The 13,771-nt window shown below is 37.3% G+C and overlaps 1 protein-coding gene across 1 annotated transcript; it reads left to right on the top strand.

Annotated features, from left to right (window-relative positions):
• The first annotated feature begins 4,104 nt into the window (after positions 1–4,104).
• On the top strand, positions 4,105–4,704 carry LOC145982660 (uncharacterized). The gene has a single exon (XM_083116034.1). The coding sequence runs from the start codon at positions 4,105–4,107 to the stop codon at positions 4,702–4,704; it is 600 nt and encodes a 199-aa protein (XP_082972160.1).
• Positions 4,705–13,771: the final 9,067 nt, after the last annotated feature.

Raw genomic sequence — 13,771 nt, 5'->3', positions numbered from 1 at the left:
AGAGCAGATCAATCGGGACAGCAGAGTCATCATCAAGGTTGCTGATTTTAAGAAGCTCTATTAAGCAATCGCCACGAGCAGCAGAAAACACATTAATAGATAATGGCATACCATTGCTATCTTTGGCCCTTTTTTCGAATTTATCAATATTCTTGACAGACATTGGATATTCTAAGCCATCCATAGCATCATCAAAATCATGTTCATGCTGTTTATAATAACTTATTCGCTCCGGATGATCTAAAACTGGAAAAAAAGCAGCCAAAATACACTAGAAAAAGCATTTCTGGTCGGTATTATCTACGTTGACCACAGCTTTTTTGTTTTTGATATTGTCAGGTATTGCCAGACATGTCGAACCTTGTAGAGGTCTGAATTCAGAAATATTAACATAGAGCCTGTGTGGGGATCCGCAAAGACTCCAACCCGATTCCTTAGCAGCAAACTCAGAATGTTTATAAGCAATTGGTCTATCAACCTGCTTAGTATTTCGTATAAGTTTGTATTGGAGTATACAGCTACAGTTTCTGTTATGTGGGGGTGTGTAAATTTTGTACTGTTTGGTTTCTTATATTCAGTATACAATTTAAGAGATAGCTTATAAGAGCCATTTTGTGCATTTAGAATAGCTAGCGTATCAGAATTTTTACTGTTCAAAAAATTCTTAATATCACATCTTGGCTCTCATACGAAACGGTAATCCCTTAGTTGACCGTCAAAACTACTACGAATGGGTACATTGCGTGGTCGCTTTGCCGGTCTAGTATTATCGGATGTAGCAAGCTTTCTTTTTGACCAGATGTAGATGGCTGTGGGGGCAGTGTTGATGCCCGTACAGAACAAGAGCATATGTGTCTATCGAAGTATGCGTTGCAAAATTTTCTATGGCATTTTGGGCATATTTTAGTGGGCATTTTGCATTTTTGTGGATCACAATTACCTCGATGAATAGCCCAATTAGAGCTAGATATATTTTTATCGCATTGATTACAATATTTTTGATTTGGCATTTTTGGTTTTGGTATTTATAGATAATTTCTTGGGGCTCAAATCAAATACTATATATTTAATAAAAATATTAGTTGGGTTTAGCAGTGTGTTTGTATACTCAGTGTGTATACTTTGTATATATATTTAGTGTGTTATTATTTTTGGTTTTGGTATTTATATATAATTTCTTGGGGCTCAAATGAAAAACTATATACTTATTAAAAAACGCAGGTGCCTGACAAATTATGATTTGTCATAAAATTAATAATTTATTACGTTGATCTACAGAAGCAATGCACAGGCTTGTCGTGTAGCATTAATCTTCTATGTACACGACAAGATGGATGTGTCGACACGGCACCATGTTAATAACCCTGTGGTCTTCCACATCTCAAATGAACTGAACAACTGTCGACACGCAACCTGCAGTATTAACCCTACCGCACGACTTGAGTTTCTCAAGTGCCAGGCGCGTTTCAGAGTTACCCAGTCTTGAAATTACCTACTGTGCATGCTACGCTTGATACTTGACTTCTTACAATGAATAATGCCAGCACATATTATCCCTCTATGACAAACTGGGATACTATAAGTTAACACACATGCTTTGGATTGTAACAAATAAGCTGGATTGGTCAAATATCAGATTGATCTATACAAAAACATCATACACTTTATACAATGCTCTATAAAGGAATTGTATAAGAATTTAAAAATACGTGTTGATCATGCACTGGTCATATATGCTGAAATGGAGCAAAGAGTCACATAGCAATTCTAGAAAGCCTCTGCATAATGCATTGTCTTAGTACCAGATATACAAGTTGAGCCTGGTGCCCAATATTAAATATTCGGGTTAACATATTAATACTCTGAACTGACTGTCAAGTATTTAAGCACACTTTACAGAATATTATACTAAAAGCAATAAGCTGATATGAGCATCTTGGCTTAGTTTTAAGTGTAGCCAAAACAATGCCAAAAGGGCCATATTTTTTACCATCCTATGGACAACAATCTGACAGATACAGCTTTTGTACGTGTAGCCAAATCAATCTGAGGGGGTCGTACTTTTTACGGGCAATCCCCGAGGGCTTTTTACTAAAGTCTTGGATTAGACAGAGTAGCACACTGTAAGCAATAGGCTCTTATGGGCATCTTGGCTTAGTTTTAAGTGTGGCCAAACGAATCTAATTGAGACTCGTACTTTTTTGTCCCAGTAATAGGACCAATCATACTACCGTCTCTCAAATGTGCACGCTCCCTTTCCTCAAAACAACTAACTGTTCATGCATTTAAAAGAAAATCAATTAAGACAAGTCTTATTTCTCTGTCTGGTAATTTACAATGCATTACAGAGAACAATGAAAAATTGCGAACAAAGCGAGCAAGAACATTCTTCGATCAAATTTATTTGCAGGCTGAAATCAATATTGATTTAATAGGGTGCAAATAATTTCACGGGACGCCAATGCATTCTCTCTTTTACAACTTTTGTGTCTCCCCGATGGTGTAGTGGTAACATCGTAGCCATGTGATCAAGGGGTCCCGGTTTCGATACCCGGTGGAGGCACATTGCACAGTGGTTCGGATCCCACTTTAAACTGTAGGTTCAGTTCCAATTAGCCTTTCTGTGCGTAAAGTGGACTTAAAACCACAAACCAATCAATCAATTTTAAAACTTATTTTCATTTAGACCGTTCGGCAGACTCCCACCGTCCCCTAACTACAGTCCAAAACTTAATAAGACTAAGAAATGCAGGGAATGCCAGCGAAGCGTTCAAGAAAATTTTACGAAAAGTATTTTTATTTGCGTAAAATTTGAAGTTGTGGGCCGTAATTGCCCCCTGCAGGCACACTTAGCCGTCAATGTTTGACCCCCTTGCCCCCTCTAGAACTCATTTCCGTCCAAGGTTGGGGGGGACGCAATGCCCCCTGTGGTTGCGCCACTGGATGGTGAATACCTCTGCAATGGTCAGCCCATCTGGGTCCCTTCATCCCACAGCACCCTCACTGACAAAGTGAAATCAAATTATCATGTGTCGACATTTGCCACACCACTTCAGTTTCCTCACCGACTTAGTGCGAAGGTATTGGTGTTGGCAACAATATAATAGCTTATTTCTTCCGCCGCATATAGTTCGTTTTAAAAAAGCTTGCAAATGCAAGAAAAATGTGTAAATTATCCCGGCATTTGAATTTTAAAATAGCTTTTCATTAAAGGTTTCTGCTTATAATAATAATAATAATATGTGATGATTGTATAAATTACAACTGATCACGTGAGCGGCAAGAAAGTATTGCCAGTTTCGAATATGGCGACTGCCATGTGTGCAGGAAGGTCTCCGTATTCTTCGAATTTCTTTCAGAAACATCGACAAGGACAGCCGTTGAAAAGTGGTGAGAAGTTGATTGTTCTGAACGTTTATGCTACGTTCTGTCAGTGGCATCCTGAGAAAACAGTGAAGGATGTGGTGAATTTGGTGTCCGAGTGCAGTGGTGTGTCAGCGTCTTCTGTTTTCGGTGCGTTGAAAGAACGGAAAACGACCGGTGAAGTTGTGACTCCCGGGAAGAAACACAACTTTGTTGCTCGTGTGAACAAGTACACCGATTTTGAAATAAGTGCAATACGGCGCAAAGTGCATTCCTATTTCTTTTAATCAAGAACTACCCACCGTGCGGAACGTATTGGCGGATGTTAATAACGATGAGGATCTCCCCAATTTTAGCGCGTCCACGTTAATTCGCCTCTTGTTGGACGTTGGGTTCGTTTATGGGAAGCGAAGTCGGCAGACAGCACTCATCGACAGGGACGATATCGTTGTGTGGCGCCGAAAATACCTCCGGTCCATAAGGGAACTGCGAAAGTAAGGTAAGAACATTTATTACTTGGATGAGACGTGGGTAAACGCAGGGCACACTGTGAGCAAGGCATGGCACGATAGCACTGTCACCTCCAGGAAGAAAGCTTTTCTCGAAGGACTGTCAACCGGAAAGAAGCAATCGCCAGGAAAAGGCAAGAGGTTCATTGTTCATGTTGGAAGTGGAAGTGGGTTCGTGGACGGTGCACAGCTAATTTTTGTGTCCAAGACTACAGGTGACTACCACAAAGAAATGAACGGTGATGTTTTTGAGGAGTGGTTTTCATCTGTTCTGCCAAAACTTGACCCGAACAGTGTTATTGTACTGGATAGTGCTCCCGATCACAGTGTGAAATGTGAAAAGTTGCCACCCACTGCTTGGAAGAAGGCTGACATATTAGCTTGGCTGAGCGAAAAAGGCGTTGTACTTCCAGGTATCTTGCTCAAGGCGGAACTTTTGGATCACGTTTCGCATATGAAGTCAAGCTATGACAAATACATTGTCGACGCAATGGCGAATAGAGCCGAGCACACCGTGTTACGTCTACCACCTTACCATTGCAACCTGAATCCAATTGAAATGATATGGGCTCAGGTCAAAGGCTACGTTGCGCGCAATAAGACCTTCAAGTTGGACGAGGACAAGAGACTGATTGAGATTTCCATGTCTCAGATTTCGGCGCGTAACTGGGCAGATGCAGTGCGGCATGTCATTGAAACCGAAGAGTTTGAAGTGGAGAACTTGACAGACGATTTAAATTTGGAAAGATTCGTTATCGAAGTTAATGACGGGGAAAGTGAATCGGAATATAGTTGTGATGAAGATCTGACCTCTCCCATTGGATTAAAGTAAGTAAATATTTTTCCCTTGCATAAATAATGTGAGTTCTTATTGTCGCTTTCTTTTCAGTGCTCAAGAAAGAGAAATGAACGGAGGTAAACATTCTATTTTTTTTAAAATCTTTGTCTAGTTTCTGCTAAAACTGGCGGGACAAAGGAGAAAAACAATTCTATGCATGTCAAAAATGTTGAGCAATTGCTTGGTGAAGGGGTAATAAAATGAAAAGGCTTGAATTTACTAAATCGACTTTCTCGTTCTCTTAGTTTTACTTTGGCCCAGTCATACTGAGAGAAAAGGAGGAGGAGGGACCCGTTAACCCAGTGTCAGATAAATTAATTTTTTGAAGTAGAAAATATGTTCATACCTGTACTTCAAGCTTCAACAAGAACACGTATTTAATCACACTTCGAAAATTTATTATGCTTCAATGTGTAGGGATGTCATAAAAAATAGGAATACGTTTTCTTTCATGTAACGTATTCGGGTGAAATGCGAGTGAACATCACCATATGATGACCGCGCCATCCATGAACAGCCGACGCGGAGTGATACGTTACTCGAAGTGAGACGGCTTGTTTACAGAGGGTCGGAAGTTTCGTGATTCCGAGTTAGTCACTTTAATGTAGAATGTTATTTGAAGGGAGCATATGAGGGATTTCTTCTTCTGTCTTGAACCAACGAACTTCTGGTTATAAATGACACATCTTAACAAGGGTTCATTATTTCCAATCCACTGGATATATAAGCCATATTATGAAATATGTTATACTTGTAGTGTTCCAGTTCAGTTCAATTAAGTTTGCAACCCCATAGCTGTGTACACAAATTTCGTTACGTAATTTATGGCGGCTGTGTGTACATTGGCGCCAACTTACATGAGTCCGTGGGGGCCACCCCAAAATTTGTCTTGCTATATTTATTTTTATTTTTAATCTTATTATTATTAAGTATATTTGTTATCGTGAATCGTGGTGTAGTACTTTCTGAAATAATTAAATAACGGATTAAAGAAAGTCGGGATGCATAGTTGGTGGGCATTAATATCATAAAACATGAACTGGAGGATTAATGAGATTTTTGTCTGGCGTCCCTGGCTGTGTACCAAATCTATTCCCTTTTAGATGCCATGTATTCGGTATTTTCTCAGACTTCTGGTGTTTCACAAGTACTTCTTGATCGAACACTAAAGCTGGGCTGTGTTTTTGTCGTATGTTGGGTGGCCTCATTGTTCAATCTTGTTAGAGCGCTTCCTGCAATCTATACCATTTGAGTCTAAAATAAATTAAGTCGAGATGTTCCCCTATCGACTCGCGAGAGGTCCTATTTTGAAAGATTGGTAAAACACTTGACAAAGTAGATATTTATGTTGGAATTTGCTGTATTTACGACGCTTTACAACTACCAAAAGTGCTATCCATGAATACGCAGAACTGAAATCTTTCAGTTCTTAGAACCAAGCACGAAATTAGAACAGTTACTCTTGAAGCAATGAAAACGATTGATTCACCGTGTAGGTAGAACCGTAGTTAAGGAGTTAGAGGAAAACCATGCGTTCGAAAGCATTTTTTTTTTCAATCTTTGGTGGATAGCATGAATAGCTGGTTTGAAGACTTGGGTTTCTTTTAGTATGAAATGCACATACACGGCATTTAGATGATTATTAACATGTGTTCTAAGGTGAAATGGCAGATGAACTTTAATGTAATATTTTCTCATCTAAAAGGAAAATCCCAAATACATTTCCACCTAACTCAAAGATTACGTGACTTCAAACGAAATTGTACAAATATCTATAGCTGAATGTGAACACGGGTTCAGTGCCATGAATTTAACCTTTACATCGCCGTAAATAAATTTCGTGGTTATTGTCGTTCTTTTTCATGAGACATGAGCTCCAATTGTCATTATCGGGGGTCATTTTAAGGGAGGTGTGCACTTACCACTTTGGGTTTTCCCGTTTTAACACTGCTTTCATTTGATTCCTTTTTATTTTCTGAAAAGTTCGGGGAGGGCTGTAGTCCCTTCAGCTTCCTTCTGCGTACACCAGTGTTCCTGCTTAATTTTAAGTAGGAATGGTATCGAGAACGAGATGAGGCCTTTCTCATTATTATCTTGAATTGTAATTTTTTGTTTGTTCTCGTTCTGGTTTTGGTCTCGACTCAAAAGATTGTCAGAGTTTATTTTATGTCCAATTTATGCTCATACGTAATAATTGGGACTGGATCTCCAGTGAAATTCAAACCACCTTGCAATGTGTGTCTACTCGGTTTGATCCCAGGACTCCTTTTAGGGTAAGAAAGCCCGTTATCTCGTATCGAGTCACTAAATGTATAGTGTAACAAATATATCTCAAAACGGATAGATGCAGTGACGTAGCGGCCGCATTCCCGAGGTGCAGGGGCTCCGCAATGTTCTCCATCGGTGATTCTGACATTTTATATACTTCCAGAAATTCAACAGAGGGTGTAGCTTATTAAAAAATCAATATACGAAACATAAATCGTGAAATCGTGTTCCCGGAAACGTATCTTATGCGATAATAAGTAGCGTATTGTTCCAGTCAGAGGGACCCACGCAACGTGACATGTGGGTTCCCTCCAAAATGCAGAATTAACTTACTTGCTCGCAGATGGCCATCGATAGGAAAATATTCCTTACCTTTTACCTTTATAGCTACGCAGTTTGTCGTAAACATGGTGTAGTGTGTACTGTTGTGCGTCGTTAGTGAGCGTGTAAAAAAATCCAAATCTTCATCGAAATACACACTAAAAGTCCGTCTGGGATACTACATACTCGTTACGAACATACAAAGATACTACAGAGCTGAAATAACAGGTAAAATAACGTGAGAGTGAGTGAAACGTGATATAATAAAATTGCCGGGCTGCTGGGATTGCAACAGAATGATACGAGAAATGGAAAGATTGAAATCTAAAGACGAAAGCATAAAACTGCTTGAAACAGACAAACTTGAACTGCTAAAAACGAAAAAAAGGACAAAGAGGGGAAAATGTGTGGACAGAAGTAGTCAAGGGTAATGTAAGCAAAAAAAACACTCATGCGTATCAGCACAAACGGACAAAACTACAAGGTATCAAACCAATTTATACATCGAAATCCATATGAGGTACTATACAATGCAGAAGCTAACCCCTAAACAACAAAATCTGTCAATTTAACCGGGCCAAGCAAAAAATAAAATGGTAACGAAACTGGTAAACTCAAAAAGCAAAACAAATTTAACCCAAATAAACAGTTCAAATGCAAGGTCTTAATTTTAGGCGATAGCCATAGTCGTGATATTGCATCAAAAATGTCAGAAAAATGCAATAAGTACGAAATAACTGGATACACTAAACCAGGGGCTCCGCTGAATGAAGTAGTGAAATCAGCGGCTTCCATGTGCAAAAACTACGGAAGCAAAGACTGTGTAATCATAAGGGGTGGATCAAACGATGTCGCCAAAAACGATGCAAAAAATGTGATACCAGTGCTAAAAGAGTGCCTCGAAAGTGTACAAAACACAAACGTCATTGTTACAGGAGTCCCGCATAGGTATGATCTCATTCCAACCTCTTGTGTAAACATGGAAATTGAAAAGGTTAACTCAAAAATCTCGAAAGTGTGCAAATTCTTCCCCACAGTAAAAATGTTGAGTGTCAACGACATTTGTAGACAAGGGAATACTACGCATGGTCAGCATCTGAACAGAAGAGGCAAAGACGTTCTGTGTAATAAACTCTGCTTACTGCTGAACAATTCATCTCCACAAAACAGCAATGTTACCATAGTCCTCCCTGCACCTCAATCTATTGGAAAGGAGAAGGAAACAATCCTAGTGCAATTGCTGAATAGTGAAAATCATCTCGAGAAGATAACTGAAAAAGATGCAGTTGAAAGGGAAAAGGTAACAAACAACACTACCAAAAATGTGTGTAAAGAATCTTTGTGTAATGTGCTCCAGCGTGAAGATGAAGTGAGTGAAAACCTACCGGAAAAAAATAAAACATCTGAAATTGCGAATACTAGTGACGGAGCTCTAAGACTGTCAAGAAGGGAAAAACGTGTGCCACAAAAAATTCATGAAGATTTTTTATTGTAGATCCAAGCAGTGGCGTCTCGTCCCTTGGGGCTTCTGGGGCTTAGCCCCTAAAGAAAAACGGATGTATTGACGTAATTATCAATCACCATAATGCATAACTATCACACAGTCTTTTAAAAGGCGATTTTTACCCACGTAAATTCATCGTCTGTTGCAATGGATACGACAGTGCTCCTAGCGGCATTGATGTCAATTATCGCTTTCCGGGCACGTCGCAAAGGAAGGCGTGGCCTACACTCACCTAAGCTACAGTGAAGGTCACGTGCTAGCAGAGAGAGAGAGGGGGAGAGTCCAATGGATTTGAGTGCTGATTCGGGGCTAATTTCTTCGCTTCGCGTTCGATCTCGCGTGTTGTTCTGTAGTGTTGTGGTGGCTTTCATTCGCTATGTTTGAGTGAGTTTGGCAGGGTTGATGTTCGAACACAAATTGATGAAGGACATAGGCTGTCAATTACAAGATACAATGAATTTGTCCGGAAAAATAGGCATATATTAAATAGAATTATCGATTGCTTAAAATTCTGTGGTCGACATGAACTTGCTCTACGAGGACATAATGAAAGAGAACAATCTTTGAACAGAGGCATCTTCCCAGATTTATTATCCCTTCATAGAAGGGGGAAAACTAAAGAGGGAACTTCGTGTTTTTTATTGTAGTGAAGAGTTGAAAAACATAAACTCTATCAGTAGATTGCATTCATTTTTTATTTAAAATTATTTAGAGGGTACCTTTTCAGAAACAGTAAAAATGACAAACATAGTTTTAATAACTCCAGTGGCAACAGCTGAATCTGAATGATGTTTCAGCACATTGAAGCATATTAAAACATGCTTAAGAAATGCAATGGGACAAGACAGACCAAATGCCTTGGCACTTGCTTACAATAGAGATAGAATACATTTCAAACATAGAGGGCTTCAACGAAAAAGTAATAACAAAATTTGCTGAGCAGAAGAACAGGAGTCAACGTTCGTAGAAAGGTATGTTTCACAACAATACCTGTTTCTTTTGTAATCATGTGAATTGTCATTATATTTTAAATTCTTTAAAAAAATAAGTCCAGTTTTGTAGTTTAGAAGAAGATGAATACCCGTTTTTTTGTAATTCATGTAATTTGTCATTACATTTTAAATTCTTTCAAAAAAGTAAGTCCAGTTTTGTAGTTTAGAAGAAAAAAATACATATTTTTTGTAATTCATGTGAATTGTCATTATATTTTAAATTCTTTAAAAAATATGCCCTGGCCAAATTTGAGGCCACGAGACGCAACTGGATCCAAGAGTGATGATAAAAAAACAAAAGAAGGGAAAGGTACTCATGATAAAAAAGTAAATGCAAAAGAAAACACATTAAATATATTTCATCAAAATGTACAAGGCCTTACCACAGCAAAAAAGCTTAATTTAGAAATATTTATGCAAAATGAATTATGTAACATTGATGTAACTTGTCTGACAGAACACTGGCTGCGAAAAGATGATCTTAACTACATAAATTTTCCAAATTTTACCCTAGCAACCAGTTTCTCCAGAGAAAATAAAATCAGGGGTGGGTCATGCATATTCATAAAAAATAACATTAAGGCAAAAGGGAGCAAACAATTCAACTACCTGAATGAGGAAAAAGAATTTGAAAGTTCCATAGTTGAATTTCCACCGCTTAGGCTAGTATTAATTTGTGTATACAGAACACCCGACAGTAATATCAACAACTTTACTAGGAAACTAGATGTAATATTAGATGCTTATTCCAAAAGAAAAATCAAATCCATACTAATAGGAGATTTTAACATTGATTTCCTGAGTCAAAAAATAGATCATGAGGTAGAAATATTCATGAAAGCTCACAATCTGACAGCAGTTGTGAGAGTACCCACACGAATCACATGAACTTCAAAAACAGCAATTGATCAGGTTTTCTTAAACACCAACTTATTTGTATACAGTGTCAATACAATTAGTACTGGCTTTTCAGACAATGAGGCACAATGCATAAAACTTACTGCAGCACAAAACACAAACCAAACACACACACCTTATAGACACATAAATACTACAAAAAGAGAATTTAATGAAGCTAATTTTAGTTACTTTAACTACTTAATAAGTAGAGAAATCGTGGGATGGCCTATACTACCAAACTGATGTGAATGAAGCATACAAGACATTGCTGTCTGCCATTTCATACTCATTTAATTTAGCATTTCCCAAAATAACCAAAAAAATATACATTGAAACAAAATCAAATTGGATAACACCCGACATCAAAGAAAACTGGAAAGATTTCATCGTAATGAATAAATGCAGACACCAGTTCAAAAGTGAAACATTCAATTCACATCTAAAGGAAAAAAGAAAGGAGTTTGGAAACTCAGTCAAGGAAGCAAAAAAAGACTATAATAGCAATATGATCCTAGACTCAAATAACAAACAAAAAACCTTGTCGCATATTGCAAAAACCGAATTAGGTATGGTAGGGAAAGAAAAATACAAAGACAACATATCACTAAAACACGAAGGCAAAAGCGTGGTCAATCCCCAAGATGTAGCATCAACTTTCAATAAATACTTTACTGGGATAGTAGAAAAAATAACAAAAAACATCCAAAAACAAAATCATAAAACTAGTACGAAACTAAAGTAGATTCTAGTATATACTTACTCCCAGCAGACGAGAAGGAAATATTTAGCTTAATAAGTCGCTTGAAAAACAATTATTCTGCCGGCATAAATGAGATACATGACATTGTAATAAAAAAATGTACTGCACACCTATGTGACCCAATACGTCATGTAGTTCATGTAAGTCTCCTTACCGGTAAATATCCAGAACAGCTAAAGACTGACATAATAAAACCTCTGCACAAGAGAGGGTCAAAAAATGAAATGAGTAATTACAGACCAATCTCTCTTCTATCAGTCATCTCAAAAATACTCGAAAGGGTTATGTACAATAGATTAATGACATTTTTTAACAAATTTTCCATCATTTCAGAACAACAACATGGTTTTTGCAAAGGAAAATCTACACAATCTGCTATACACACATTCACAGAAGCAATTAGAGAAATTTTGGATAAAAAAGAACACTGTGTAGGGCTCTTTCTTGATCTAACAAAAGCATTTGACACTGTCAACCACAAACTCTTGGTAAAAAAAATGGACCAGTATGGGATCAGGGGAGTAGCAAAAGAATGGTTTAAATCATATTTAACGGACAGGAATCAGATAATAGAAATAACTCACATCGATGAGGATAATAGCAAGGAAAATTATCTATCAAGGAAACAACGTATTACATATGGTGTATCCCAAGGATCAATTTTAGGACCCCTACTTTTTTTTAATTTACATCAATGACCTTCCACAAAAATGTAAAGTTGCAAACACAACTCTCTTTCCTGATGATACAACTGTTCTTATAGCAGGAACAAACACAGAACGGTTAAAACACAACATAAAGAATACAATCACACACATCTCGGAGTGGATGAAAAAAAATGGTCTTGTGGTAAACACTAAAAAAACAAATGCAATTAGATTTCAAATCAACAGCTGTAGCAGTGAAACTCCAGAAATTAACTTTCAAGATCAGGACATAGAATATGTATCTAACATAAAATTTCTTGGCGTACAACTGTCTGAAAATTTAAAGTGGGATCTACACATTGAAGCTACAGCAAACAAGGTTAGTGGGTTTTGTTATGCGATAAGAACATTAAGAAATGTAGTAAATCTAGAAGCAGCAAAAACACTATACTATGGCATCATTCACTCTGTATTACGGTACGGCATCATTTTCTGGGGGAACATGAACAAAAGCATTACATTATTCAGACTACAAAAGAGAGCTGTTAGAATTCTGGCAAATGCTCCAACAGATGCACCATGCAAACCATTATTTCAAGAATTACAGATATTGCCAGTTCCATGCATATACCTATATGAAATCCTAACAAGCATGAAAATTTGTCAAAATACACACACAGCAAATAAGGACTACCACACCTACAACACCAGGGGAAAGAATGACTTACATATGGAATTACACAATACCACATTCTACCAAAAAGGGGTAACATATAATGGTATACGCTTATTTAACATGCTACCAAATGCATTCAAAATTATAAAGTCATTGCCAGTATACAAGTTACATCTAAAAAGATTCGTAAAGGAACATTGTTTTTACACAGTGCAAGAGTACATTGACACCGTAAGTGACAGGAATAACAACAATAATATAACAAAGTAGAACTGCCCTATCATCATTATTTTTTTTATTTTTCCTTTGCTGTTCGATTTAATTTATCTAGATGTAAGTATAGGTGACTATTTAATGCTCAATTTATGTTTGTGTGTATAATGAATAATGTATAATGTCATAGCAAATGAAGCGAACATTGAATATAGAAAACATATTTTTAGCCAATTTGTCTCAAGAAAATAACATTGAGCATGCATTTATTCTCTTTATACAATATCTTGTACCTCATACTATCTATTGTATTTTATATTATATTATGCCTATAATTTTATAGATGTATTCTAAATGTACATGTACAGTGTGACAATTCCAAACTTTTGTAAAGTTGAATGGATGCTATTAAATCAATCAATCAATCAATCAATTGTCTACAGTTATGAATCCAGTAGAAAGATCCATTTGCTCAACCAGTCATCTATGCTTAATTTTCAAAGTGGAACTCCATAGAGGATTCAGATTTTTGTATACGTGGATAAAGACAAAAAAATGTTTGCTGCTAAATTATAATTTTCATGAAATTATTATTTCTTTCGTCTGCATTGAAACAACAATGCATTCTATGCATGTGTGTGTGGGGGAGATCTGCGTTGCTTTAAAGATTACCCATAATCATTTGCTACCCCAAATGCTGAGGTCAACGCACGTCACGGACTGAAAGCATGTAAAGGCGCATCCCTACACAGCCAGCTGGCAAGGCCGCGCGCAAAAGTT

The sequence above is a fragment of the Lepisma saccharinum genome, unplaced genomic scaffold, assembly GCF_977018435.1.
Source record: "Lepisma saccharinum unplaced genomic scaffold, izLepSacc3.1 HAP1_SCAFFOLD_293, whole genome shotgun sequence".
Lineage (NCBI taxonomy): Eukaryota > Metazoa > Arthropoda > Insecta > Zygentoma > Lepismatidae > Lepisma > Lepisma saccharinum.
Note: the sequence above shows the minus strand (reverse complement) of the source record. Positions and strands in the feature narration are given on the sequence as shown.